General features: G+C 34.7%; 1 protein-coding gene across 2 annotated transcripts in view; it reads right to left on the bottom strand.

The window, feature by feature from the left end:
- Positions 1–25,396, bottom strand: part of TTC27 (tetratricopeptide repeat domain 27) — a 206,607-nt gene that overhangs the window by 38,166 nt on the left and 143,045 nt on the right. For both annotated transcript variants that reach the window (XM_051976129.1, XM_051976130.1), the window contains exons 13-15: positions 20,864–21,091; positions 4,150–4,248; positions 3,171–3,223 (exon numbers count right to left, since the gene is read on the bottom strand). In XM_051976129.1, the coding sequence (XP_051832089.1) occupies positions 3,171–3,223; positions 4,150–4,248; positions 20,864–21,091 (380 nt within the window). The remainder of the gene's footprint in view (positions 1–3,170; positions 3,224–4,149; positions 4,249–20,863; positions 21,092–25,396) is intronic.

Below are 25,396 nucleotides of genomic sequence, written 5' to 3'. Positions count from 1 at the left end.
TGTTATTCACAGACCCAGAGGAAACATTTCAGGATTTCAAAGAGATAGGAAAAAAATATTTCCTTCCCTTTAAGCCACTGCAGACTAACCCAAGGGAAATGAAATAAGTAGACATGGCACAAAAGGCCCCTGGCTCCAGCATCTACTCCCTCTTCATCATTACTGGAATAATGTGGGGCACCAAACCCAGTTTAACTCAAGGGCTGGTGTTTAAAGAATCTCTTACCCCAGAATCCATAATATATGAAGGCTGTACCTAATCTACTATACACTATATCATCAAACCATCTAAGAAAAGAATGGCTCAGTTTCCATGACAACAGGAATGTTATTTTCATTCAAGGGCCTATCCTGTACTCATTCTTTACAACTAGTGAACCTGGATATGTGGGGCAAATGAGTCCAAGATGATTCCTAAGCTGAAAACCAGTATGGTATCCTCAAAAGAAAGAAAGAAGTTTGGAAGACAGCTGGATTAGGAAAAGAAAATGAGTTCTACTTGGAGCATGATGAATTTGAGACTATGGGAAATCCAATTCAAATAGCCCGATAGTTAGTTATTGATTATAACATCATAGAATCCTCATTCTAGAACTGAAAAAACCTCATTAGTCATATAGTCTAATCCCTCTCATTTTACATATAATGGAACTGGGGTCCATGGAATTAATGTGATTTTTTTTCCAAGGTCACACAGATAGTAAGTTCCATAAGAAGAATATGAATCCAGGTCTTCTAAATTCACAGCACACTTGTTCATGTAGGACTAGAGCTTGGGCACTTAAAGCTCCAGAGATAGAAAGATAGATGGATTGGATGTATACAACATACAAATGCATATATGGATATATGAAAATGCATATCTACTTTAATGATGATAAATTAAACACATAGGAGCTGGTGAGGTCAGTAAGATAATATAGAAAGAAGAGAAGGCTGTGACTAATTCTTGGATATAAACCACAAATGAGACAGTACAACATGGATGACGATCCAGCAAAGGAAACTGGAAAGATGTCAGAAAATTAAAAGGAGAATCAAGAAAGAGCAATAACATGAAAAGCCAAAGTTATCCATAGAGGAGTTGGTAGACAAAAAGGGATTTTTCGTCTTCGGGAGACAGTGTTGAGGAATTATAAGATAAAGAGAAGGAAAAAAATCAACTATTAAGTGAGTTCCTCAGTTGTAGTATGTGAGATAAAGGATCAATCAGGCACCAAAGAACTGAAAAATAGCTAAACAAAGTGTGGTACTTGAACATTACTGTTCTGTGAGAACAATGATGATAAAGAAAATCATAGAAAGTCTGAGGGGAACTGATATCAAGTGAAGTAAACAGACCAAAGCAAACAATATACACAATGACTAGAACAACTTAAATTAAGAGAATAATGAACCAAAACAATAAAAAAAAGCACTACAAAATTACCAAGAACAAGCTTGACTTCAGAAAAGATATAGGAGAATAAATCTTGCCACTCCTTTGCAGAGATGACATATACACAGGAATAGAACATTGTACATATTGTCAGTTTTTTTTTTTTTTGATGTACTGATTTTTCTATCACAATTTTTTATTTTTTGTCCTTATGCTTTAAAAAATGCTTTGTTATAAGAGACAGATCTTTGGAAGGGGCAAGAATGAGAGATACAAGGGATAGAAACAAAAATATATTAAGAAAAAAAATATTTTTTAAAGAACCAATTATGGAGGCCTAGAAGGATTGTCTTTGATAAAATCAGGATCCAGTTGAGGCTAAATAACAAATTTGTCATCAACTCAGTCAGCAGGGTTTCAGGACTTTCTCCTATTTCATTCCGTAGCATATGAAATGAAATGGCAGTTAGTATAGCAAGTAAACAAAAAACAAACAAGCAATGCCTCTAACAAATGAGCACCCAGGACAGGTCTTTTTCTGCTCCAAACTTATCCCAGATTAGATCTTCAGGTCAGGTTTGATGGAAAAGAGAGCATATGCTCTGCATACAAGTAACTTCTGAGTGGGTCTCATCACTCACCACTGTGGTAAGGAATCAGACTCACACATGTAAGCTAGGGTAACCAATAATCAAATATTTGTATATTTGTCAATCTAGGTGCTTGAATTGATCTTCCTTCTGTTTTCATATCCTCTTCCTGTTATTTGAAAAAGAATAAGCAGAAGCAAACTTCCTTTGCTTCATCCCAGGACCTTAGAGGGTGAGGGATTCTGTTTAACTAATACCACTTCTATAACTAAAAAACTCCTTTTCCTTCCTCTCCAGTATTATATAATCCTTCTCTTGTAACCTCAGATCAGATCTATCTATGAGAGAGATGGAGAGGAAGAACTCAGAAGTGATGACTTCATATCTCTAAGGGACCAAGGCCAGCATAGGGCTTGTCACTAGGAAGGCACAAGTAGTAAGAACTGTCTTCTGTGAAGAAAGGTAGCAGGACCAGGCCTGGGTAGAGACATGTGCATAAACCTATGGGAAAGTTGTTGCTAATGGGAGACCAGTGACCCTGAAGCCCTGTGTGTAGCACTACAGCCAGATTATAGGTCACATTTAGATAAGTTTCAGTATATTTAATAAAATACTCATAGTTAACATTAGTAGGCATACTATCACTAGAAATAAGACCATAATACTACATGAAATTTTATTTCAGTGTAGAGTCGGGGGAAAACAGACATCTATTTTTAAGAGAGTCTATTGAAGGAGAGAGGAAAGGGGCTCATATTCAGTGAAATTGAGTATCTATATGTTAATTAATACAAACAATTTAAATTTACTGCCTTGCCTTTGAATTTAATATTCAAAAATAAAAGACTGAAATTTTTATTAAACAACTGATATTTTTCAGAAATAAAACTCAAAAGGTTATATAAATGTAAGTATGTATATATACATACATATATACATGCGAGCACACACACATGCATATATAGATACACATGCACATTTATGTGTGGTGTGTGTGTGTGTGTGTGTGTGTGTGTGTGTGTGTGTGTTACATTAAAAATCAACCCTGGACCAAACTACTCTGTGAGCAAACTTAAAATAGCAGAATGGAAAAAAGTCAAAGAGTAATAAAACTGTGGGAGTGATAAGTTCATTGCTAAGATAGAAGGAAATATGATTTGTTGACTTTGGAAGAAATGTTCTTATTTGTTTTAAGTACTTACTTTTGTTTTAATCTGATATAAGCAGTAGATAAATTGTTCCAGGCTTCAGCATTCTATAATGATAAAAAGGAAATATAATTAATAAAATCAAGTATTTCAAATTTGGAGGGAAAAAATCATTATCTAAAATATGGCATTTTTAATATCTTTTTATATTTCTTATTCAAGGTAATAACAAAAAAATAAACTTAATTTTTATAATGATAAATTTTAAGTTGTAATCTTCAAAATGCCATAAGTATAATTAATTTTAAAAAGCACTATTATGTCTTGTACACAGTAGGAAATTAATAAGTGATTGTTGCATTAGACTGAACTACTTAAGATTTATTTTCCATAGGAAACTGAAGGGATACTGTTATTATGCCTTAACATGGTATTTTTGAGAGGGCCAATAATGAGATTTTTTTTAACTTTTCATCAAAGAAGAATTTTAGTAACAGACTTAATTAATTATGTACTGTTAATATAGACAGTACATAATATCACCTGAGAATATGAACATAGTGACTAGGAAATTTTATTTTAGTACAATGGATGGATAAAATGGAGATTTCAAATTAACAAGTATTAAACAAAAGTTATTATTTCAGTTGATCTTCACAATACACCTTGTGATACATATACATATACTATAATTATATATATATGTATATATATATATGTGTATATATGTATATGTGTGTGTATATATATATATGTAATATACTCTCTTTCTCTCTCTCTCTACACACACACACACACACACACATTACTCAAAATTTTTTCCTTGGTAAAATAGCAAGGCAGTTTGCTTAATCCCTAGATTTCAAGGTAACTCTGAATGGTTGTACTAAACTTCTTTCTATCCCTCTCTCCCTTAAGAGGAGGTTTCCTCCTGCTATCACAACTCTGTTGAATTGGTACACAGCCTAAATGAGTGAGTAGAGAAAATCATTTGTAGTTGTGACAGAAAGAAAATCAATAAAATCAAACATACATCAGGCTCCAATGTCACACAGCGCTGAAAGGCCTTTGCTGAACCTCCCCAGTCCTCCAGTGCTATATAAGCACAGCCTAGGGAAAACCATACTCCCAACTGAAAAGAAAAAAAAAGTCAAAGTCACTCTAGCATATGAACAAAATTAAATAAACATTTTCAGGGGACAATACTGAACAATATTTATAAAACCATGAACAAGTCTTACTTCAAATGTTGATTAAGTAGATGATGTAGAAACACTACTAGCTTGTCTTAATTTTTACTTTGCAATTTGGTATCTCTGAAATATAATAAGGTCAATATCTGAACAGTGGAAAGAACACTAACTTCGGATTCAAAAAGGTAAAATCTTACATGACTGAGGACAAGACTTTCTGGACTTCAGTTTTCTCCTCTGAAAAAATGAGGCTCCTAAACAGCTTCTAGAGCTATGACTCTATGAAATGAGTTTTATATGTCTTTTACTATTTTCATAGCAGAAAAAGACTGAAAGATACCCAAAGATGCCCAAACACACAAACTGGATGCGTCCAGTATTAGGTTTAACTACCAATCAATTGCAACCTCTGTATGACATTTTAAGGGGAGACAGTGCTTTAAATTCACCACGCCAGCTTACAAAAGAAGCTCAAGAGACCTTGAGAGAAGTTGCACTGGCTTTATCCAATGTAGTTGAAAGAGTAACTCAAAAACCCTTGGAAATATCAGTTTTTGCAACGAAAGAAGCACCCACAGCAGTCCTTCATCAAGGAGACAGTGTGATAGAGTGGGTGAACCTCCCAGCACAACCAGAACAAAGCCTTACGCCTTACCCAGTGCTTGTGGCTAGGATTCTATTAAAGGCCATTAAGCGAGCAGTACAATTATCTGGGACAAGACCTGACAAGATATACACCTTTTATACAAATGCACAAATTAATGTATGCTGTGAAACCATCCCAGAGTGGCAAATTTTATTGGCCATGGCTCCAAATTTTAAAACTAAAATTTTTTTAAATTCCTAGTCAATTTATTATTCTCAGTAGTACAATTATACACACCTACTCTGAAGAACTTACAATGAAAAATCCTTTCCATACCCAGAGATGGAACTAATCAAGTCTGAATACAGATCGAAACATTCTCTATTGCTCTATCTCTCTATTTTTAACTTAATTTTTCTTTTTTTCTTTCCCTGAGGCAATCGGGGTTAAGTGACTTGCCCTGGGTCACACAGCTAGGAAGTGTTAAGTGTCTGAGTTCAAATTTGAACTCAGGTCCTCCTGACTTCAGGGCTGGTGCTCTATCCATTGCACCACCTAACTACCCCTAACGTAATTTTTCTTGAGATTTTTATTTTCATCAGGGTGGAAAATCAATGTTTTCTTTCACAACTTGACTTTTATGGAAATGTTTTGCATTAACTTCATATGTGGTTTCTTAATTGTGGATGGGGATAAGGGAGAGAGCCTAGAATTCAAAAATCTTCAAAACAAATATGAAGAAAATTATTTTGAATGTACCTGGGGGAAAAAATAAATAAATAAATTTTTGCACACTTCCTAGCCAAAGTATGAAACTTTTTTAGTATTTTAGAAGTACCACAAAGCATTAGAGAATCAAGTCAAATCATTTTAAATTTATAGATGAGGAAACTGAGGCTGAAAAAATTAAGACTTTCCTAAGCATACTCCTTGAGTCAGCAGCAGAGCTGAAAGTAATCCTTTTATCTTTGTCTTTTCTTCTTTTTCCCATTTTTCATCTTCCCCTTTTCCTTTTCCTTTCTATAGTATTTTTTTAATTCTTTAAAGCACTAGTTATAAGAGTTGATCTTGCTTATGTAAAAACATTTATTATCTTTTCATTAAGACATGCCAATCTCTCTTGAAACCACCATTAATGTTACTATGTAGAAAGCTAAATGTACAAGAAATAAAATGTCATTTAAGCAGTCTTCATTAGTCCAGTATAGATATTTACAAATATTTCCACTAATTTTTCCTCTAACAAATCAAGTCAGCATGTCTATAAATAAATACATATGAATGCATACAAACATATGTATGTATAAGACTAGTCAATTCAAAAAAGCACTATTATAACGAGTGTGGTAATAGCAAGGGACTAATAAATGACTGTTGGACTGGACTGATCTACTTAGGATTTATTTTCCATAAAAAGAGGAGAGGGGAGTTAGTGATGGCGTACTTTCAAGGAACAGTCACTTCTTAAAAAAAAAAAAAGTTTCAATACATTCAAAAGTGTATCCTGAAGCTAAATAGGAAGTAGTTCTACAGTTTAACCAAAAAATAAACTATGCCAGGGACATTCTGTCATTTGCCAAAGAAAGATTTAACTTAAGGGTGAGCTCTTACATGAAGCCTCTCCTGATCTTCCCAGTTGTTATTGCCCTCCCACAAATACTCCCATATTACTTTGTATGTGTATTGTCTTTAATTTTCTAAACATGTTGTTTCTCCAAAACAAAAAGCAAGCTCAAGAGAAGGCATTTTCTTTTTGCCTATTTTATCTCTGCTTACCTAGCATAGTAATATGCACCTAGAAAGCATTTAACAAATGCTGAATGAATGAAGGGGCTTAAGCTGGGAATTATATCCATATTCTAATATAGATAGTTCTTACAAAAATTATAAAAGCACCCTTTCTTAAAAAAAAAGATGAAGAAAACCAAATATATTAAAACTTTCACATGAAATGTTTTAAGGCTTTCAAGTTAATATAAATAAAGGAGATACACTATTCTCTTGACTTATTATAAACAGAAAACTTTTCTACTGGAGGGAAAATATCTCCCAAATAACTTAGTAGGAAGCAACATTTAGCTGAGAAATAAGGAAAGGTATACCAATGCCATGTATTGGTAAGTCCTGGCAGATACACCTGTTGCACTCTATTTGCATTTTAACTTTGGACTCTAATTGTGGAATGAAAGGGTTCATTCTTTGTTCAAGAAATTTCAAGCAGACCTTCTTCTAGTACCAAAATAAAAATGACAGGAATTATCCTCAAGGGACTCAAATCCACCAAGTGCTCTATTTGCTATTTTGGTGGCAGCAAAGGACAAAGTATTCCCACAATAACATGGGCACGTAGTGGTATAACACACCAGTGAATGTAAGCTCATACTATAAATAAAAGTGATCTGTTTCAGGTTTAATTAAAAAAAGACCTAACAATAGTCATAAATGACTAAAAATTTTCCCTGTCTTATGACTTCTGCTATCTTTTTTTTTTCCTTTTAATTTGAGGGATAGGTTCAACTTGGTCCAGGATAACAAATTTTATTACATAAGCAATATCAGCCCTTATAACTAGTGCTTTAAGAAATCCAAAAGTAATATAGAAAGGAAAAGGGAAGATGAAAAATGAGGAAGAGAAAAGAATTAGGCAAATAACCTAATACACACACACACAAACACACACACATACACATTTTAAACTGGCTACTACTATTATTGCCATGGTGATCTTGAGAATTTTTGTCTATGTGCTATGACTATTTAGGTTACCTTCATTTATGGATAAAGTAAAACTATTGACAGTAAGAAGGCTATGGAAATCATACATAGATTATACTCTATGAAATCATATGACAGATCTTTTATAACACTTTTAACACAAAATGTCTAATATCTATTTGGAATCTATCTATTTGGAAGCTAATTATGTATGCCTAAACCACTGTGTAAAAATGACAAATTCTAAAGTTTGTGAATAATCACATTCCCACAAAATAAGTACTAAATAGAAAAAATGAAATCAAACCCAAACAAATCTCATCATATGATAAAACACAGTATGTAGTACAATGTCAAATATTAAATGTAGGAAATAAGGTAATACTTTACAAGAAGGCATGAGCAGATGAAAGAAGAAAAACAGATTGGAAAAAAAAATGAAAAAATGACTCCCAGAGACTACCTTGAAAAATCAGGAAATACCAACAACATCCTTAATCATATAAACACACATATATACAATTAAATATCAAAGGAATAACAAACAAAAGCCCACCAGATAGCCTATTGTTGCTCCTATATCTTAAAATGTATGGTAATAGCATATTCACTTTTAGTGCAATAAAATCTAGAAATAGATACTGACAACATTTAAGCAAAAATGACTTTTTTTTAAAGTAAATTAATGATAACAATTGCAGAAAAACACAACTTAGTATTAAATTGGGTGTGTGAGAAAAGGAAGAAAGTAACTTGCTTTTATTTCAGTTTTCTCATGAGATATCTCATGTGGGAAAAAAGAGCCCATTATATAACATTTCAATCCATCAAAAACACAATATGCTAAGCATCAGGAATACAAAGGCAAAAAGACAAAACATACCTATCTTCAAAGAGTTTCCATTCTAACAAGGGAGGTAATATGTACCTATATTAGGTATGTACAAACTATATACAAATCAAATGCCAAATGATCTTGGAAGGGAAGGCAAAGGAAGAAGTTGGAGGGGGTAGGGTGTGGTACAGATCAGGAAAAGCTTTCTTCACCAGGTGGTACTTGAGTTAAATCTTTTTGAAAAAGGGATTATGATGTAGATGGAGGTGAGGAGAGCATTTCAGAGGTTGAAAGGACAGTGCAAAGACACAGAGATGGGAGGGGAAAAATGTACAAAACTGGGAGTCCATGTTATGAAGAGTTTTAAATTGTAAAACGTAAATGTAAAAATTTACATTGGATCCTAGAGACAACTAGATTTTAATCTACTAGATTTTAACTGGTAGAGGAATGACTTGGTAAGACCTGATACATTTTAAGAAATGTATGGCTAGGTGGAAGATGAACTGGAAGAGGGGGAGTTGAGGCAGGAAAACTATATAGAAGGATATTACAATAGTACAGGCAAAAGGTAATGAAGTCTTCAACTAGAGTAGTGGTTGTGTGAACAAAAGAAGAGGACATATATGAGATATTGTGAAGATAAAAATGAAAAGACTTGGTGTTTGAATGTATATATGTGTGGCTGTAAGAATGAAGAGCTGAAGAAGACAGCAAAGGTTCTAACCTGAGCAATTGAGAGAACAGTGAAATCAATAATAGCGAAGTTCAGAGGAGGGATGGATTTGGTGGGAAAGAGGGTGCTGAGTCACACTGAGCTTGAGACACATATAGGACATCCACAAAAATGTCTAAAAGGCAGTCTGTGTTACGGAATTGGAACTTAAGAGAAACACAAAGGATGTATATTCTCATAATTGATGGTTTTGATAAATCAGTGATTGCCAGACAAAATAATTAGCAGTCAGCATCCAGAAGGAACTGAGGTTTCTAACAATTTATTGCATAAGAAAAAGCACAGCTAAAGTATATCCTGAGCAAACCTAGGAAATAAAGGTTCTAGAATTTTTACTTAAAACCTCTCCTGTTTTGATAGACCGCTCAGGCAAAAATAAAAAAAGGAATCAAGGGAACAATTTTACTTTATATTTAGCAAAGAGCCCCCAAAGACAGATAATCTGATCTCATCTTCTAGGCTGAGTAAGAGCAGCCAAGTTTGATGAACAAGAACTACTAAGAAGAAAGAGTGCTCATGCTACAATTTATGAAGATCTTATCTTCAGAGAAAGATAAGAAATGCAGAGTACAGCATATGAACTGGAAAATCTGAAAAACAGAGGTCCCCTCATTTTGAAGGAACATTAGAAAATTTGAGAGTCTTGACCAGAGGTTCTTAACTTGGGGCCCAGAGCAATGCATAGATAAATTTCAGGGAATCCATAAACTTAGATTGGGGAGAGGGGGGAGGGAAGAATTACATCTTTTCCTTTTACTAGTCCTCGGGTTCCCTTTATAATCCTATGTATTTTAGTTTCTGTATTTAAAAACATTATTCTGAGAAGGGGTGACACTAAAAAGGTTAAAAACCTCTAGACTATATGGAAAAAATTTTATTAAGACTTTAATTCCTTTGACTATTACTTTATATGTATACTATAATGGTTACAAAATCAAATTTTTAATGAAGCACACAACTTCAAGAGACATCATGATAGAGAGCAGGCCTCAGAACTAGGAAGATTTGGCTTCATGTCCTGGCTCTGACATCTTCTAGTTATGTAAGCCTGGAGAAGTCAATGAACCTCCAGGCTACTCTCTAAGACCTTAAGTTTTAGAAAAACATACTAAGCTGTATTATAGAGTTTCTTCATCTTGAAATTCACTGTGTCAATGAAATTACTCAATCCATATTCCTATTTATCCTTATATATATATGACCGTATTTTTAATGGAAGAATCTGACTAGATGCTTCTCTGGAGTGCTCTCACTTGAAATATTCTTTGAAAGTGGGTATTGGGAGCATCTTTGTTGATTGACTGATTGATTGACAGAACCTGAAGTGTCACTAATTTTTAAAAGGGCACAAGTGCCCCCTAGTGATAAAATAAGCGTATTGCAGGTGGAACACACCTCAGAGTAGTCTAACACGGAATAAAAAAGACTGTAACTAGGACCTCACACAAAGCCTGACAATTAATACTAGTGTCCCACTTTATAAGGAGATGTTCAGTAACACTGGCTGGTTTGCATTCCTTCGTGATCAAGCCCAAGTGAGCTCAGAAAGCACTAATATCCATTATGAACATCTGGAAGGAGATGTCTTTGAATCTATACGTCCCTCCTAGAGCATGTTGTCTTCTTCAGTGCAGGCACACCAAGCTGGACAGTCCTGTGCCAGTGTCTCCCACGTCTCATAATCAATTCCAAAGTTCTTCAATGAGACCCTGAACATGTCCTTGTAACGCTTCTTCTGACCTCCATATAAACAAATTGCTTTGGGTGAGTTCTCTGTGAAATGGCTTTTAGACAAATGAACATTTGGCAACAGAACGATATGGCCAGTCCACCCAGAATTACAAGCTTGTCCTGTTTGGCACACTGATGATGAAGGACTCCAGGACTTCATAAAGTTTTTCTTTGACCTCCTTAGTGTTCATCATGGTGGGAGCAAAGGCACTGATGATGATGATAATGCGGCACTTTTCTGTTAAGTATCAACTGCATTGTCATGAACCCACCACTTGCTCCTTTTAGTAGACATACAAGTTTGTTGACAAAATTAAATCTGACTGCAAAGTCCACATCAGCTCCACTGTGCTTTTCATTACAGTGACTCCTTCAAAAAATGTGTCTGTAGCTCACACTTCAGTAAGTTGGTCGTCATTGGCCAGCCTTATTTCATTCAAAGAGGCTATTTGGATACAATACTTGCTAAATTGTCCTGCAAGAAGAGCTGCTTGTTTTTCAGATCTACTGGATTTTGTGTTGTCCATCCAGTGTGGGCACATTCCATGTACCAGTGGTGAGTGGAATCATCTTAGCACAAATTTTTGTTGTTTTTTTTGTTTTCTGCTGCAGAGGGATCCCCGCTTGCTCTGGTAAGCAGGCCGGTCAGGTTTGATGAAGCAGATAATTTTAGGGCATCTTCCTCAGGCCAGGAAGTGAACAATGTGATTCCTCAAAAGCCCTGGATGACTGTAGTATCTTCAATGTGTGACTGAACCTTAAGTGCTCCACAGCACCTGCTTCTGCCATCTGCATGACCTGTTAGATCAAATTATTCACATCCTCCTCTTTGAAGAAGAAAGTTTTCACATGCTTGAGATAGACATTCCCCTAACTCACTGAGGGGGGATGTATCCTCGATCTGATTTACCCCATCTACAAACAGTTTTATCAGGGTATGGCCACTGTGCATGCCGCAGTTTCTTGGGGTCACAGGTGAGATTTGGGTGGCAGATCGGCATTAAAGGTAGAAAGCAGTCCTGAAGGGTATGTGCATCTCATATGCCAGAGATACAAGTCTTGCCATAACACTTCATTTCACCCTTAGGGACATGAAATGACTCACAAAGACCAAGAATCATTAGAAATACAGAGAGAGTAATTTATTTGAAAAGCAGCTGTCTCTCTTTTCTATCTTTTGAGTTCAACATACAACCTTTCTTCGTTTCAACAGCTGTCATCACATTTCATAAAGTTTACAAAGGATGAACAATCAGAAGCACTCATTTTACTCACTTTTCTTGATGAATCACTCAAAAAAACTAAACAAACATACTCCAGGGAACAATTGCCTAGAACTTTTATTTTCGAAATGAGGAAAGAATGGGCTTTTAACATTTAGTCAAATGCAGTGAAATTTAAAATATTACATCTTATCTTGACATATTATATTCCATCTTAATCCAACAAGGCCAAAATATAGGCAATTTCAACAAAAGAAAAAAAACAAAAACAAAAATCCAATGTCAAATCATACAATAAGATCAACATTATTTTAAAACAAGTAAACAAAAAAAAAATCAAATAGTATACACACATTACTTTTTGGAGAGGAAGAATCCATCAACTATGAAATATTTTTTTACTATATCTAAACTATTCTCCTTCCTAAAGAAGCAGAAGTCTCACACCACTTAAGCATGCTCTTCTCCAAAGGATTTTTCTCTATTTTAAATGGTTTCCATATGTATTTGCTTCACTTGGCACTTGGTTTTGGTTTCCTTTTCCCTGGTCACTCATTATTAAATGGCTTTCTTTTACTTTCTTGACCTAAACATAATCAACCATTTCCTCAACCTGGAAATCCTATGCTGTCTTACACTATAGGGTTGGTCCTGCCATTATTCTATTCCAACATTTTCAGTGGCTCCCTTTTCTTTAGAGAGTAAAGCCGAAATACTTTTTCTTTGTATTCTCACCTACTTCCTACTTTTTCAGCCTTAATCTATGTTATTCCCCTTTATGGGTTTGGCTCTATCTATACTTAACGATTCTCTTTCTCCCAGATAGATTTTATTTCTCCATTGCTAAGTCTTTGCTCACACTTTTCTATGCTTGGAATGTCTTTCTAATTCCTACTGCTGAATTCCTACACAAAACCCTACTCAAATGCCACTTTTTCCAGGGATTGACTATTAAGAAATAATATAGCCTGATGTTGGCTGTTGGAATCTTTACAAACTGCTAACTAATTAGAGTTGATCTAATCTTACAAGAAGATGTTTTGGGCCAGAACCTGAAACAAGGTACTAAGTAGAACTAATTAATACAAGGCTTGTGTTCACACCTTTACTCATTGGAGTTCACAAGTATGGGAGTTTCACAAAGTAAACTTTGTAACTTTATGAGTTCACACCTCCCTTGAAGCTCTTTGGGCCAGAGAGCACTATGGGAGAAAACCCACAATCCCTCTCTTGAAGGAGCATAAATAGAGCTTCAATGGGCCAGTCAAAGAAGTTCTTCAGAGTGAAGAAGCTACAAGTCGAGATTTCAGCGGAATTATGCCAGAAGCCCTCTCTCCGAGGCAAGGCAGAATATTTTCCACTTGGCTGGCTGGTGGCAGAAGAAGAGTTTTCAGAGGAAGAAGCTACCAGTCGAGAGTTCAGTGAACAACCAGATTCATCTTCATCTCACACCACTGTGGTAGGTGGCTGGGCTCCTGCACGCCCCCCATTGAGACCAAGCTGGTCTGAAAGACTCACCAGAAAGCTAGCCGAGCCCCAAGTGAAGGAGACAAGAGATTCATTCCATCTCTGTGTTGGTTGGAGGCAGAAGAAAGCAGAGGCAGAGGCTGAAGGACAAAACCTTTGGATTTGGCGACATTCAGAGAGAGCTCTTGGAACCAAGCAGAGAGAAAGCTCTCTAAGCTAACCGGGCTATATTGGAGATAATAAAAGATCTGAACTTTTATCACCTGGCTGTGTTTTGAGAAGAAAAAGCTCACCACATTGGAATTGGAGACCAGAGACAGTAAGGCTTCAATCTAGTTCTGATATATAGCTTACCACCTATATGAGTTGGACAAATAAGAGTTTTCTCTGAGGTTCTTTCCTCAAATGTGAAATAGGGATATTACCTGCATCACTTATTAGTTCATGGGGCTTTATAACTTGCAATACCATACAAAATATGAACTACTACATAAAATTTTCCATGATTACTTTAATGGACAATACTTCATTAAAAAATTTTTCTCTAAAGTAACAATTATAGAATATTACCTATTATAACTATCTGCATTTGGGTCTTAGCTCTCCCCTTTCTCCTTACCCCCAACTCCCAGATTCTAAGATTCATGAGTTAAACAACATGTGTTAACTACCCTTTGTAATCATCAGTGTAGATCATTAAACTCTATAGTACCTTTTAAAAAAAAAGAAAAATGAAAATGAATCAGAAGAACAATACAAAATGAACATCATAGTGTGACTGGGGAAAAAAAATGAAGCCAAAAGCTGAGTGATTATGATGATCTATCATATCTCAAGAGGAAGAGATGAAGGAGCACCTTTATAATACTATTTTATTTCTTAAAAATAATTTATATCAGGGAATGGTTGAATAAGTTATGGTATATGAGTGTAATGGAATATTATTATTCTGTAAGAAATCAGCAGGCTGATTTCAAAAAGCCCAGGAGAGACCTACATGAACTGATGTTAAATGAAGTGAGTAGAGGCAAGAGAACATTGTACACAACAACAAGATGATGTTCAATTCTGATGGAGTTGGCTCTTTTCAACATTAAGGTGACTCAGGTCAATTCCAATAGACTGTTGTGATGGAAAGAAACCTTTACATCCAGAGAGAGGATTATGGAGACTCAATGTGGATCACAGCATAGTATTTTCATTTTTGTTGTTATTTGATTTTTTCCCTTTCTCATTTTTCATCTGACTTTTCTTATGCAACATAATCAATGTAGAAATATGTTTTGAAGAATTGCACATGTTCAATCTATATTAAAATATTTGCTGTCTGGGGGAAGGGGTAGAAAGGGAGGAAGGAAGAAAATTTTGGAACACAAGGTTTTGAAAGGGTAAATGTTGAAAACTTTTTTTCATGTATTTTGAAAAATAAAAATATTAAAAAATTAAAAGTACACAATTCAAAAATTCAAAAAAAAGCATTTATATCAGCAACACTATATGCATAAACACTATTGATTAAATATCAAACAGATTTTTTAAAATACTATCAATTAAATATCAAACACATGTTTTTTAAACAATCATGTTATCACACTCAAATAGAAATGAATCCCTGCGGGCTATATATTGACTTAGAAAATAAGTTAACCTGATCTATATTGCACTGTATATTAAATTATTTTGTTAAACATTTCCTAATGACATTTTAATCTGTTATAGGCCTCACCCAGGAATTTTACAGTCAGCTTTGCTCAGAGTTTGACACCTCTGCTATACAATATATAACATTTGTTGATCTTAAAACTATGGTGCCATTTTATTTATTTTAAACAGTAGACAATGATTTGTAGTTATTCAAAGGTGTTTTCTATACACAGAGTTTTACAGTCACATATTGTATGTCAAATGGATAGAAGCAGTAACACTCTCAGGGTATAGCGAATAAACACTTCAAAAGTCTAAATAATATCTTTTTGTTTTATTATCCAAAATCAAACAAATTAAGAAAGGCTTTGGATATTCATTTCATTCCTCCTACCATTCCAAAATGCCCAAAGAAAAAAGTGCTTTTTAATTGGAACCACATGACACAGAAGTTAAATAAAGTCTCTCTCCTTTGTACTAAGGCATTGCTAATAGCAAGGCAAGTGAATAAGATGCTAGTGACATATGTACTGACACAAGTATAAAACCTTAGAGTTTTTTTAAGAACCAGCTGAACAGTCTGTCCTTCATTTTCCTAATATACATCATCCTTTAAATGGAAAAGTGTAAGACTTCACTGATATACACAATCACTTGGGTAGCTGGTTTTGCTTGGCTGTTTTTCTTTTTTTCCTTGTTTTCTTTGCTCATTTTTGCATGAGGTGGTAGAAATGATTATGATGTGAATGTACATAAAAGATATAAATAAAACTTAAAGAAAAAAATTAATTATTTACCTAATTTCTATCAAAGGTACCGTGTAAATCTGTATCTCTTCTGGGATCTGTGCTATGCATTTATAAAATAGCAAGAAGCTAAGGAGAGGATTAAGGGAAAACTTAACCTTGCAAAAATCATAGGAAAAGGTTTGAGTTGGATAATCATCATAACAATTTGTTGTTATACATATATTTGTTGAGGTTATTGGTATAAATATAGTATGGCTCACGTGTTTTTCTTGGAGAAGTAAATAAAAGAAATGATGAAAGTTTATTTAATCAGGTGTTCATAGTTAATAATAAACATAAATGGGATTGCTGGTTATTTAATCCTGCAATCTCATGATGAGCAGAAACAAAAACACTACCAACCAATCAACAAGCATTTATTGTTTATGATTTGTCAGATTCCATACTAAAATTTGGGGATATAAACAAAGGTAAAAAATTCCTAACTTCAGGGCATTTGTATTCTAATGGAAGAGACAGTATGTAAAAAAAAATAACATAAATAACATGTATACAAGATATACATAGAGTAAATGTCAAGTTAGTAGGTTCTAGAAGTTGGGACAACCAGGATATTTACAGTCAATGTGTTAACAAGTATTGGAAATAATGAAAAAGTTAAAAATTCTATGAAGAAATGAAAATTATGTCAAGATATAAATTTACACTTGGATACTTCAATGTGTCAGTATGAAGAAAACAGAAAAAACTATGGAAAATATGGCTCAGGAATAGGAAAAGATAAATGTTTGTGTACTATTCAAAAGCTGTACACTTATATATCATGAATACTTTCTTCCAGAAAAAGAGTCAGAAGGTTCTAGACATTACAGGCACTGGAAAACATCAGAAAATGAAATTTAGTGTATTTTAAAAGACAGAAAATGAGTGGTTACCAAGATAGAAATTGCTTCTGGCTTAGATATCAGTGGATAGTCAACCCATGAACTAGTTTGGACAATGGTCAAAATCAACACCAAACTAGAAGAAAGAAATATGGGAAGACAGCATTCAGGCAATTATAACAACTAAAGCCTGGCTGATCTATTCAAACAAAATACTAAAGAATGGAAAACAGATAAAAGAAAAAAGTGACTTTGTTTATCATATTTTCCTACAAAAGTTTAAATCATGCAAAGGAATCATGACCATATTGGGCTAAAATATTTCAGAAATTGTACTGAACAACAAACATTTGAACTTCTTAAGGAATGACAGAATGCAGACCTCTCCTTCTTCAATGGATCTTCCATAACTACATCAAATTCATATGAGATGCCTTGATTGACACAGAGAGATAACTTTGTTCAGCAACCCTCTGATTATTAATACTGAGGATTGCATGTTCACCAGTGTTTGTTACCAACACAAAAAATGTACTTAAGCAAAATCCAAAGTTAAAGGTAACATACAATCTCACCTTGGAGAAAATCTAGTCAAGCCTTCTCATGTTACAGATGGGAAAAATGAGACCCAGAGTGGCAAAGTGATTTGCTTAAGGTCACACAAGTAGCACATGGCAGTGTTGGAATCCAAACCTAGATCTTCTGGCTCAAAATACTGGGTATAACATCATGCCATCTCTTGAGGTAGGAGAAAGGTATTCTGTAGTATTTTGATGCTTTCTTCTCTTATTACAATATTGCCTAAATAAAAGGCAACTGGACTAGAGTATTATTGAGGTCCTTTCCAGTTCTAAAAGTACAATCTTGGAACTACTCAAAAGAGGCTGACTTAATAATCTATACAGGAACAAAAAAAGAAGATGAATTCATCCAGACTGCATCATGCAGCTGGACTAGCAACTCGTCTTGGATAAGAATTCAAGTTAGAGACAATGAACTGAGCCCAGAATGAAACACCAAGAAAAGGATAAGCCTGGATTGCATCTGAGAAACTGAAATGTTTTCAATGATTCCAAGCTGCTCTATGTTAAAAAATTAAATGACTGTCTCAAAAGAATCAGAATTATTGGGGGTGGCTCAAAGAACAATGGTGATAGACGCTGCAGGAGTATACAGGATACAGCATATGGTTTGAGCACAAGAAATGGCATGAAAGATGTCCAGGAAATGTATAATTGGGGGAAAAAAAGTAGATTGTGGAACATAAGCAAGTAGTAACAGATGGATATACCAAATACTGCCCTGGTACCCACATAATGCTTTAAAAATCTAAAAGGAAAGACTATAGCATATTGGACAGATTTTCCATGGAGGATTCCTCCTATGATGGATTCATAGGCTGGCATCCATACATCCTTTATGATTTATATAACCGGAGAAAAGACCCATATTCCTGAAAACATGAAGGTTTTTAGATATAAGGAATATATATATATATATATATATATCTTTTTCCCCCCTTTCTGAGGCAGTTGGGGTTAAGTGACTCACCTAACGTCACACAGCTAGGAAGTGTTAAGTGTATGAGACCAGATTTGAACTCCTGACTTCAGGACTGGTGCTCTATCTACTGTACCACCTAGCTGCCCCAAGGAATATTTTCATAGAGAGATATAGATAATAGAGATTCAATGATTACATAAGACTAGGCGATAAAGCACAAATATTTTAGTTCTTATGAAAAGCCTAGTATGGAAAAAACTCATAATAACTTGCCAAACACTTTCTCTGATGTATTTCTTCACACTAATAATAAAAAACAGAGAAACCTTGGCAGTAGTGACTTTGAAAGTTGCAATTTGTGGACAGGGAGATAATATGAAAGAATGAAAATTAATGGGTAAAAAAGAGTGGACAATTTCTAGTATTAAAATATAAGAGATATATCTTATGGCTCTCAAACTTCAGAAGGGAAACATGCAACTTGGACAAATAATAAATGTTGCTACCTTTGTAATGGATCTAACTATGCTTATTTTGATCTTTTATTAGAGTTACAAGGAGGTAGTATTATGAACAAAGACTCTAAATGTCATTTGAATATAAATAGGAAGCTTTGTATCTATTATTAATGCATGTTACTTACCAGCACCATAAACAACCAAGAGGTTAAAACCACATGAATTATTCAAATAGCACTTTCTTTTGCCTTAATTTTATTTTCTAAAGAGTATGGCAAGGTACCAAGTAAGCTGGAAATACTTGAAATTGACAACAGTATGATCACTGAAATAAAGATTTTTCTATTTTGATTTTAATTTCTCTTCTTTCCTCTTTCCTGAGATTTGAAAAAGATTTTTAAAAAATCCTATAGCCTATATTAACACTTTATCTCTAGGGAAAGTTTAAATTTGGATCAAAAATATATTTCCATTGTTGCCTTGTGTTAGTACCATACATCCTCTGAACTGTCTACTTTGACATGATGTAGAGTCTGCCTGAATTGGATTCACATGTGGTGATGCAGAAACATCTTCTAAAACATCTGCATACATTGTGTCTGGTTTTTAACAATTATCATTCCTTTTGTTTCCCTGGAATAATTAGTTCCTAATTATATTACTCCACCATAACACCTCTCATATTTGTACCTTTCTTTCCATTCCTGCTGCCACCAGCCTTAACCTATTGACTGGGTTATTTTATGACAACAACTTCCTATCTAGTTATCATTTTCTCCCACTTCATACTCTAAGTCTCTCTACCCAAGTCAAAGTGAGAACTAGATTATTGTTCCTAAATGCTTCCTTTGCACATAATGCCTCTTTATCTTCTCAAAACTAACATTTTTCCATGATTACCTGCAGAATAAAATCCAAACATCTTTAATTTGGCACTTTACAGCAATTTACTCTCTGTTCCTAATTGTTATTTCTTGTTTTTTCCTCTAATTTCAGTCCTATATAAAGTCTTTGTCTTGACCAAACTGATTTAGTCATTCATTTGGCATCTTCCCATCTCCCCTGCACACACCTCTTCCCACATATTGACCTCTCTCCCACTTCAAAAAAAAAAAAAAAAAAAAAAAAGGCTTTACCCTTCTCTTCTTTCCAAAACTTATAGAAAAAAATCAAGTCATAAAGAAATGATTGGAATTTATCAGAAAACAATTCTATGATAATGTAGTAAACACAAATCCCATATCCTCTATAATTCTTTATGGGCACATGATTCCCTCTTTGTTCCTTTCCTATGTATTTTTTAATTTATTAAGGAAAGGTTAAAAGAAAAAAAAAAGGTAAAACATGATATGAATAAAAATCAACTCCTAACATGAATCAAATATCTCTAGTGTTAAATTCAACTGTCACTAAATTCTTCTATAGAATGTTTTTTATACTGTTTTTCTCATTTGTGGTCTTAGGGCTTTTTCATCATTCTTTCCTCTCTGTTCCAGCCAAATTTTAAAGGCTGCTTATCATTTCTTTGTATTCACTTTATAAATAATTTTCATTTACTCATCATTACAGATCTTTTCCCAGTAAATATACATTTTTTACCTTGAACACTAGTTAGAAATCGCAGCAACTATTTTCAGGGCCATTTGTGTTTCTGGTTCTAGTTCATGATTCTCATTCTGCCAAAAACTTTTGCTTTTAAAAGCCATTCCCACTCTCTATATCACAGCTCAAAGTGCCTGGGATGGTATAAATGAGGTTCAGAGAGAAACAATGATGCGGGAAACAGAATGATTTGTAGTACCCAAAGAAAATACATATTACCTCTGCACTATGTATGCTAAAAGATAAAGGATGTAGTCTGTGTCCAATTATTTTAAAGAATAATCCCCATTTAGCCATTTAGTCATAGAAAAAAAAAAGAGTATTGATTCACTAAGAGTAAATGGGGGATTAGGGAGTAGAAAGCAGGGGCAATGAGCATAAAACCACCAAAAAAGCAGTGGGATTCTATCTGTTTTCTGACCTGCATGGGATTAATCTTCACAGAACGTTCAAAGCACTCCACACATTCTTTAAACTCTTTGTTGCGAAGATGAAGGAGCCCCTTGGAACGCTGGGCACGAGCACTCCGATGATTGGACAGCTCCCAGGCCTTGTCATAGTAATGGTGGTCTCGAAGCACATCCCCAAGCAAACAGTATAAAGATGGTGTTTCTTTCTTCTCTAATTCTTGCCTTAAGATTTCTTCTGCCTGATAGTAACAGAAATAAATCAGTTCCTTAATAAAGAAAACCAATGGCCAATCTAATGCATGGAATACATTATTCAATCACAGAAGAATTCCATACGTTCCCAAATATTTATTGTTTTCTTAAGAATACCTATCCAACGGAATAAAACATCTTGGACACAGATTGAATTAGAGATGAACAACGGAAATGAACTACTCTTCCAAATATACTTAAGGTTAAGTGACAAAGAAGAAATAAGTCAACTCCTTCGTTTGTTTTACCTGCTTTGACCATAAGTTGTAATTCCAAAAATGCAACGTCACAGCCAGATTGAAGATGTGAAATATGTAGAGAGCCACAGACAATGGGGAAACTCTAGGAAGGTATAAGACTCTTCAGCCTAGAGGGAACCTGCTGACAATGTCTGCTTCAGCTCCCCAACTCCCTTAAGGGCTTTCAGTATTCTTGAGAAGTCAGGGGGCAGTGACAATCTGTGTTGGGATTAAAGCAGAGTGATAGCAAGTGGAAGAGTGATACCAGGCGGCAAACTACATACAATAACAAGTTGCTTATGTGGTCCCACATGCGCAGTGTATACTTAGCGCGTGCCCAGTATTGTGTTTGTTACATAAGGATATGAGGGTGTATAAAGGGGAAAGAGCTTGGAATAAACAGACTCCATATTTCCACCATCTTCATGGGTCTTCTGCCTTCCTCACTCCTATACTAAGATGGTATATTCTGGCTCCCCAACCTAGGGGCCCTAGAAAGCAGGACAACCTGCTGACCTATCATAAAGGGAACCACAGAATCTCATCATAAATGAGGACTTCAAAGGCTATGTACAAGGCAGCAAGGTATTGCAGAATGCTGAACCTTTAGTCAGGAAGAAACAAATTCAAATCTACACTCAGACACTTATCTATGTGTCACTTAACTTCTATTTGCCTCAGTTTCTTCAACCATAAAATGGGGATAATAACACCTACTTTGAAAGGTTGATATGAGATTCAAATGAGATAATATATGCAAAACTCTTAGCATAATACCTGGCACATACTAAGTACTATATAAATGCTAGCTATATAGATGTTGTTGTTCTATTCCAACTGCAACTGAACAGGATTTTTCTTTAGATCATTTTTATTATCATCAAATATCCTCTAGCCTCTGCCGGAACATTTCCAGTAAAGTTACAAAAATAATAATAATAATAATAAATAATAAATAGCCTACACTTTTAGGGTAAAGGTAGAATTTGCCTACAACAGTTCATTGAGGTAGTTAGTACAAGCTTGTCCCACTACTGGAGGTCTTCAGGGAGAGGATAGAAGCCTCCTTGTCAGGATAGTTGGTATGAGATGGAAGGAGAAATTCTAGAATTCCATGAATAGAACAATGACTCCTTTTGATACTATTATAATCCATGGCATGTGATGTATTGACAAATGACATATGATTATATTACATGATGTAAATATATTTTAAATATTTATAGATTATCATTTATATATTTATTTTAAGACTATTTTTATCATAATATTTTATACTTTTCTATATTTAATATTTGTGTATTTATTTGGGGATATATGTTTTATATATACATATACACAATACACAAATGGATCACCTTTAAAAGGAATTTTCTTCAATAAGCATTCATTAAGCACCTACTACTATCTGCAAAGCATAATGACAAAAATGAATCACTCTTTGCCCGCACTCCTCTTCTCTCCCTCACCCACCAAGGAGCTAATATTCTGTTGGGTTAATACAACATAAATATAGAATAATTGGAGATATACTAAATACTAATAACTGAGGCCAGCAGGAAAGTCTTCATGGAGGCAGAAAACATATGATATAAGCCTTGGGGGAAAAAAATAAAGATTCAGAGGGGTAAAGAGGTGGAGTAATTTCATTACAAAAATGTAAGGATAACTTGTAAGAATACACAAAGAACACTGAAGAGAGATCTATATCATGGCTTATGTTGTACTTTGTTGTGTATGGTCTTTTATATTGTGGTATAATGTTGTGTCTCATTTCTAATTTCTCACTTTCCTAACTCCTGCCACCATTATGGACTCTTACTGTCTAGTGCCAATTGAGTGTTATGGGCCAGAGCAACTCTTTCAAATCAGTTTTATCTATCTTCATTGAAAAGTATTATTTTGTGAAAGAGTTGGAAATTCCCCCCAATTCTATGATTCTATGGATTAAATTTTCAGTATTAATCTCTATAGAGGCCTAGATACCAGAACCTGTTCTGGCTCAAAAACAAAAAACAAACAAACAAACAAACAAAAACTGGCTGTCTTCTATTATTTGGAGACAAATTCACTCTGTATTAGTACAAACAGTCTACTATGTAAAAAGGCAGATTTTGGCCACATAGGGGCCAAGTTGTTTTTTTAAAAGATCTTTCAGGCTAAAGAGATGATTTCATTTAGTTCTAGAGAACAAAGCTATGTTCTGTCAACCAATAAGTTGTTGGAAATCATTTAAAAATTAAGGTACTTTGCTATTGTGACATAATACATGCCTCAATGTTAAGCAGTCTTATTCACTTAAAAAAAAAAAAAAAGCAACAGAATTGGAATTGGTATGACTATGAAGAACAGTTTGCACAACTAATTTAGCTGGTGAGATGTTTGCAAGAATCTGAAATCCTGCTTTTCCTTTGCTCTGTTCAATGCATTGTGTAGGGTTGAATGTAGGCATACATATAGACAAACATATTAATTATATTTTTAAAACACTATACATAAATTTCACATGGGTACAAAGTTTCTGAGAATCCTTTCTAGTACTTGAACCTCTGCAGGACTAGAAGCTATATTTCTCTCGGGAAAGAGCCTTAATCCTGGCATTATGCATAATGGATAAGAAAACCATGAAAAGAAATATCATTTCCCCCATATTAGAAAGTAATCTATTATCTGGTTATTTCCTGTCTTATTTCCTCTTTATGCAGATATATATATATAGTAGATTTAACTCTGCTCTGCTTCTACAATTCAGCTGTATCTCTGATTCTATTCCTCTGTTTTAAATGGTTTTCTTTAGGCTGGCCCACATAATTTCCTACCAGATACCTATTTCCACCTCTAAAACATTGCCATTTTTCCTCTAATTACTTCCTTCCTCTTTATGCTTTTGCAGGTGTGATTCTTTCTGGATCACATCAGACCATCTCTTCTCATTGTTGGCCTACTCAACAATCTCCAATAAACTTCACAGGGTGAAGATTTAAAAAAAAAAAAAAGTATAATTTTGAAAACCTGAAAATGCTAGGATACAGATAAGAAGGAAGTAAGGAGAGAGGGAAGGAAGGAGGAAGGGAAAAAGGGAGGGAGGAAAGAAATGAAGGAAGAAAAAAGGGAAGTAGGAAGGGAGGGAAGGGAAAAAAGGAGGAAAGGAGGGAGAAGAAAGGGAAGAAGGGAGAAAGAAAGGAGGGAGGGAGGAAGAAAAGAAGAGAGGAAGGGAGGAAGAGAAGGCAGGGAGGGAGAGGAGGAAGAAATGAAAATAAAATAATAGTGTCATCCAAAAAAAAGCTTTTCCACAAAACAGTGGCTCCTCTCCCAAACATATATCGAATATGACCACACTTTGAAGCCTCCCTAGCTCCTATTCCACATAACTCCACTCATTTTGAGAAGTAAAGGCCAAAATGTAATCATAGGTTAGATACAGATTTTTAAAATTAACTTGCCCAAGAAGGTTTTGACATATCAATAATTTAGGGCTAACTTATGATCCAAACCCATATTACCTGCCCCAATGCACTTCTCCCCTAGAATCCAACACACTCTCCTTTTTGAAAACTACTTACCCACAAAAGGGCATAATGACCCCAGAGCTTTGTGGTGGCCAGGGCCAATCCAGAAAACATTTTAACTCTCAGCTGGACTAGACACCAGAATTAGAACACACATAGTACCTGTCCCTCCAGAGACTAACCCTTTATTTATACAAAGAGAACATTTTCATATCAAAAATTAATTTAGGAAATTTGCATAGTTTCAAATTAAATCAGAACACAAACCACATTTTCTCCTTGGCTATTTTACTTTACTGGAATGTAAAGGAGGAAGAGCAATAAATCACATGCTAAGGTAAGGAAGTACTATTGATGTTTTACAGCTATATGCTACTAACCAATGCTGAGTCCAGGTATTGTACACTCTGTCACACAAGCTGTGGGATGTTAAGAATGTTGAACTTGGGGAGAGTGGGGAGAGTGGAAGGAGGTAACTGATAGAAAGGCAAAAAAGTACAAGAAGTCCCCTCCTTAGGGTAAAATGTCCTATTTTTAATTTTTT

Source organism: Antechinus flavipes, chromosome 2 (genome assembly GCF_016432865.1).
Source record: "Antechinus flavipes isolate AdamAnt ecotype Samford, QLD, Australia chromosome 2, AdamAnt_v2, whole genome shotgun sequence".
Lineage (NCBI taxonomy): Eukaryota > Metazoa > Chordata > Mammalia > Dasyuromorphia > Dasyuridae > Antechinus > Antechinus flavipes.
Note: the sequence above shows the minus strand (reverse complement) of the source record. Positions and strands in the feature narration are given on the sequence as shown.